This window comes from Bidens hawaiensis, unplaced genomic scaffold (genome assembly GCF_021521415.1).
Source record: "Bidens hawaiensis isolate Kalapana, Puna unplaced genomic scaffold, B.hawaiensis_p1.1 tig00019368_1, whole genome shotgun sequence".
In the NCBI taxonomy this organism is placed as follows: Eukaryota; Viridiplantae; Streptophyta; class Magnoliopsida; order Asterales; family Asteraceae; genus Bidens; species Bidens hawaiensis.
This window is the reverse complement of record NW_027492944.1, coordinates 312,391-318,523: the sequence shown is the minus strand read 5'-3', so window position 1 is coordinate 318,523 and position 6,133 is coordinate 312,391. Positions and strand designations below refer to the sequence as shown.

Genomic DNA, 6,133 nt, shown 5'->3' with positions numbered 1-6,133 from the left:
CTCGTTTAATGTGTGATTTATATTTCTAACGCCTCATATTTTAGCGAATAAGTTGCTAGTCAAAAACACTAAAACCAAACACGAACGTTATACACTTATAATCGTTCACTCATATCAAAATCAAGAACTCCAATTCTAAATACAGAACATTTCCACTTGACCCTCATCTCAAAACTTGTAAACCCATTAATTTTCAATTAACTATCCATATATTCTACAGCCTAATGGCGTTTTCGACGACCGCCTTTCTTTCCATGGTTCTTCTTGCCACCCTTCTTCTTGCCGCCTTTACTTAACCCATGACCGCCAAACCCATGATCGCTAGAACTGCCACCAAACCCGTGACTTCTAGAGCCACCACGGTCACTAGAAGATGAATTTGATTTCAACAAATCTTTAACATCAAGTACACCGTCTCTAAAATTGCCAACAGTTGACTTCAGCACTCTATCCTCGGGTTTGTGTGAGGTAGACGCCCGTTTGCCACGGTTCCCACGTCTCCCACCAATGAGTCCATGTAAGAGATTCTATTAATCAAACAATGTTGACAGTTTCAGTTACTATATAAAAGTTTGCAAAAGAAAAATAAATTATAGTAATTAATTAATAAAAACACAAATGAGTGTTATAAGAAAAACTTAATAAACCTCTTGTAACATCTTTCGTTCCCTTTCTTTCTGGTTCTTCATTGCGGGTTTCGCTACGCTTAAAGGCAATCTCTGCTTCTTGGGAGGCTATGGCATTATAATAAACAAAAAAATAATTATGGCGTCATTTTTTAACAACTTCTAGAAGTGTGCATGTGGATCCGTCTTGGGCTCAAACCAAATCAAAAATCGAAAATCCGGTTTTTTGAGTTTGAGTGGAAAAGAATAATGACTATAGGTTTAGATCTTTTTGTTAACTGTTTAATTGTATGTAATACATTTGGGCTAAAATATTTGGGTAACATTGTTTAATAAATTCTTATGCATTACTTAAAATTCAAAATTGAAATCCATAAATTCGGTGCGGTTTATAAAAACATAAAAACAAACCATCCGATTTTGTTCAGGTCTGGTTAATCGGTTACGGGTCCGTTTCTTCGGTTTCATGCACACCCCTAACAACTTCTTTTAGATAAAATAATGTCGGTTTTCCTAAATAGAAGGTTTATAAAAATTTCACCTTTCCACCAAGAGAAGCTACTTTCTTGTTTTCCATATCTTTTTTCTGTTTCCATGTCATATGAGAGGGACCTGAATTTATATAAATTAATTGACAGTAAGTAATAAACATAATTTTGACTTGAGATAGATAAGATTACGCACCCATATACTCAATATCTTTCAATATTGATTTGAGTTCCATCCTGGTGGATTTCATATCCATGTATGTAGTAGTTTCATCCGTTTTGCTTCCTTGCTTTCTCTTATCCATTTTCATTGAGTTTAATCTGACTGACAATAAGAGAAGAATAAAAACATGTTCTGTCAACAAGAGTATATATACTTAACAGAAACAAGTAAAAACGAAACCAAAATTTAAACATTTGAAGAGGAAAATGAGTTATGAAAGTAATAAACATTACGTCAAACTTTCTTTTAGCAAAAGCAGAGGTGGCAAATGGGTCGGATCGAAACGGGTCAATTAAGAAAAAAGGTTGGTTTGGTCCGGGCCCGAGTTGGAACGAGTCAGAACTCAGAACGGGTTTCGAATTGGTACGGGTTGGTTTTTTCGGTAATGGGTCGGGTCGGTACGGGTCAATTAGAAAGGGTAGACATCCATTCTATGATCTATTATCAAAAATTCAAAATACAATAAATTATTTAACAGCATAATTTTTTTTGACTACCTATCCATTACATTGTTTTCCACAAGCCGACCCAATATCTGTTAACCCGAAATTCACAAGTATTAACATATAAATAATCAAACTAATTCTTTTGAAATTTAAAACCTATAAACATACAGCAGTCTATAACAATTCGTCAAAATAAAAACAGATTCATGAACTTACAGATATCATCTAAACACTAGCAATCCTACCTTATGAAGGATTTTAGATCGAGCAAATTAAAGTAAAAAGTTTGCCACTTACCAGAGAATGAAGATGACTGTAGCTCACGGAAGCACCAACCCTAAAAACCCATTCATTTACAAGTTACAACCCATTATGGCATTTTTTTATTTTCTAAAGTGACCCATTCTAACCCATTTAGCTTAATTATCGTACCCAATAAAAAGGTTTGGAAAACATAAAAAGCCATAAATAACTAAATAAGTAATTACACCTAGCAGAACGGGTGGGTGGGTGGGTCAGACAGGGTTATAAGTCAGAATGGGTTCGGTTCAGGACAAACCAAATTAAAAACAAGGTACAATTTGAACCGGGTCAGAACGAGCAGTTTAGAAAAACAAGATTTTGTTTTAAGAACTCACAGTTGCTTGAATAGCCAAAACAACAAATTTCAGTGTTTAGGCAAAGATTGACAGGCTTATAAGTAATATATATACACAAGGATCTTGAGTACAGTTTTGATTACATTCAGCATGTTCGAGATGTTATATACATTTTCTTTTTAGCCAAGTTTTCAAAATCTACACATGTAATCTGTACAAAATAAAATACAAATGAATCAACGTAATATTTGATAAACATATCAAACAAATTCAACCTTGAAGCACGAGTGCACAAGTGCTACATTTTAATTTAAATCGTTTATGTCAGTCGATCAAACTGACAAAATTGGAAAAATAAAAAAACATTTAAGCATTTCAAAAAATAAACAATTACTTAACAACTATTTCAATAAACCCTAAGTGAACTTTCACTCTCAATGTCTCCAAAGTAAATCCAAATCAAGTTTAGAATTTAATAAAGAATTATTAATATAATAAACTAGTAATAAACAAACAATGAAATTGGAAAAAGGAAACTAACTACCTATCGAGAGAGAAAGGTCGAAACAAAGAACAGCCGGCGTGATTTCAGAGATTAGGGTTTTGTTTTTTCGTTCCGAGAATTTCAGAGATTACATTTCTTATTTTAGATCCTTATTATTTATGGCCGGCCTACTAGCTGCGTGATGCGGCGAGGTTGCGCGCAAACATGATATCAGATATGTAACCGATGATACTGTTTCTTGTTTCTGTATGTGCGTGACTTAACAATAGTATGTGTGTGACCCGACGATAGTATGCTCATATTGCGGCATTGGAATCTTAACCGGTGTTAGTAAGCACGTCACACAACGACTGTGCACGCTCAGTCAGGTGTTGGTGCGCATGTAACGCTACATTAAACTCGTCTTGACCTGCACCCGTTCCGCTTAGCAATGTTCTAACCCCTTTCAACCCAAACCCGTCCCGGCCCAAACCAAATTAACCTTTTTGTATCGACTCATTCCAACCTTAACCTTTTAGACCCATGACCTGAACGGCTAAAACCGCCTGATTCGTTTGTCGGTCTTTAATGGTAATCACGTAACACGTTAAATTTTTAAAATGAAAAAAGTATAGGAATATCATACTCAAATTAAAGAGAATAAAATACTCGTTTTTATGGTATAATGTTTTTAAAAAAATATTAGCGTGTGAAAAAGTTATAAACGTTTAAACGCCGTCGGGGTAGTTGGCTTTAAAGGGGTATATATGTAACTATTATATAAATTTACAAAATGTGATTAAAGTTAAAGGACCAAACTTGTAATCATTTTTTAATAAATTAAAAATAAACCTTAACATTATTTTGGCTATGCTAAATGACAAAATTGTCAAAATACAAAATTGCCCCTAAAATGTCTTAATCTTGTGCATTATAGTTTGTACTAAAAGCAACAAGTTTGGTACCTCTTAAAAATTAAGAGATCCCTCACACATGCTTTATATATAGTATGGATAAGACCCAACGCTATGGGGCGCCCTTCGGGGGATTTTTTTGGGCACCGTGGGCGCAGAACACCGTCGTGGGGCGGCGATCCAACCAAGGGCGCGGACAGTTGGGTTGTTCAAACGGCCGGCACAGTTTTAAAAATTTGGTGCCCCCCCTCCTCCAACGTTCATAAACGACTAGTTTAAAAAAAACTAATTATTTTATTTTTAAATACTAACCCATTTTATCATTTTTTACTCAAACAAATACCAAATTACTATCAAATTTCACTACAAAAATTTCTCAACTCTCTACTATGGATCATTTCTCAAATCTCACAAGCTCGAGCTCAACCCGAACCCAAACCCGAACACAAGCTCGAGCTCAAACCCTAACCAAAACCCAAACACCAACCCAAACCCGTGGGATCCGGCTCAAAGGTGGTGGGCTGGTTTGCTCGCAAACAATGACCATACCAACCCTTTATTTGCCAACCAGCATCTACCCGCCATGCCTCTAAACGTACAATCGTTTCCAACGTTATGTTTTATCGAATGTCAATGCCGTTTATGCCTCCGCCACCCCAAAACCAAACACCCCAAACCCCAATATCTGAAACACAAGTTCTCGAAAACCAAGTTCCCGAAACCCAAGTTCCCGAAACCCAAGTTCGTCGCAAACGAAGCCATAAAAAGAAAGGCGTTGCCGATCAAACACCAACCGAATGCACGATAGGAAAAAGTGGGAAGACGATGAGGAAGCGGTGAAGGTAAGTTTTTAATAATAACACTAATGAGATCCAAAAAAACCTTTTATGCTACCAATCAAGTGGGCCAAGAACCCATATTGTTCTAGCCAAACGAGCCCAGTACAAAATTTAGCCCAAAATAAGTTATCAAAAATATTTAAGCAGGCTCAAGGTTCAGCACAATTTAACCAGATCAAAATTAAGTCTTTTATAACATGAGTTTCGAGGAGAGTAGTTTCGAGATGAAAACAAGATTGAACAAGAAATAAAATAATAAACAAAAATGAACAAAATAATAAGAAACACCAGTCTTCTTATAAATGAACGAAATTTTGGGACCAAATTTAAGTTTTGATAGAAACGCTGCCTTTTATGAAAAGATCCGAACATGGAATCTTATTGATTGAGGTACTTTCACAAGGATTCATGTTCAGTGTTATTATGACATTAAGAATCAGGTTGATAGCAAGTATAACAGACTTAGCATGATTTTCATTACATTAGTGATATGGATTAGGTTTAGTTAAGCATAAATCTTAGATTGACATCTCTTATGGACTTGTGATGCCTCATTTCTCTTCTCAAAGCTTATTTGGCTTTCCCCAAATCACCCCAATTTGACTCCAACCCCCTAGTGCTTGATCAAAATTTTTTTATAGAATTCAACAAAAATTTTATGCTTTAAGGTTGAACGTTGGACTTAAATGTCTTTCATTCAGAGTGTTTATGACTTATTTGAATGCCCCACCATTGTAGTTCTAGTTTGACCCTTTAAGCTTTTGAAAAACCAAGATTTTAACAACACAAATTACATGCATACTCATATATTTTTTTAATAATAATAAGCATAATAGCACAATATTTTTGGTGATCAAGACACTAACGGGCTCGTGTATGACTGGGTAATTTCTTTTCTGCCTATCCTTCGGAGAGATGCATACGGAGACATGCACATTTCTCCAAAATGACTCTCCACAGTAAGTTTAGTATATTTAGTTTGTATCACTTCAAATTTTACGCATCATGGAAAGCTACCATACAATCAATGACTGTTCTAGAGCATTTTAAGTTTAATAACTTCACCCGTTAGGCACACAAAAAAAAAATTTTCTATCATTTTCCAAATGTTGGATCAATTTTCATTTGAAAAATGTTTTGAAGCTTCAGAAAGCTGTTAACTGAATAATCATATCATTTCACAGAAGACAGTTTAAAACTCAGCCACCCCGGTTACTCTTAGTTTTCAAGTAAATGGCTATCTGGTATGTCCACATGTGGTTAACGAGACCAAACACATATGAGAATACATGTCCCTCCAACTTAGAGTCACCGACATAATTTTAAGTGAAAGAATTTAAAACACACAAACACATCACAATCACCCCGGATGCTTTCAGTCTTTAGGTAAATGGCTATCCTGTGAATCTACAAGTAGATGACCGGACCAAACATATACAAGTATATGTCCCTCAAACTTGAGCAACTGACATAATTTTAAGTGAAAGTGAATAGTTAAAGAATAATTTTGTTAA

The 6,133-nt window shown here is 35.2% G+C and overlaps 1 protein-coding gene across 1 annotated transcript; it reads right to left on the bottom strand.

The window, feature by feature from the left end:
* LOC143558246 (uncharacterized) lies at positions 1-3,005 on the bottom strand. Its single transcript, XM_077047118.1, has 5 exons — positions 2,927-3,005; positions 1,311-1,439; positions 1,168-1,238; positions 648-734; positions 1-527 (listed from the first exon to the last, which is right to left on the bottom strand). The coding sequence occupies exons 2-5, from the start codon at positions 1,423-1,425 to the stop codon at positions 222-224; spliced, it is 579 nt and encodes a 192-aa protein (XP_076903233.1). The 5' UTR covers positions 1,426-1,439; positions 2,927-3,005; the 3' UTR covers positions 1-221.
* Between the last annotated feature and the right edge of the window lie 3,128 nt (positions 3,006-6,133).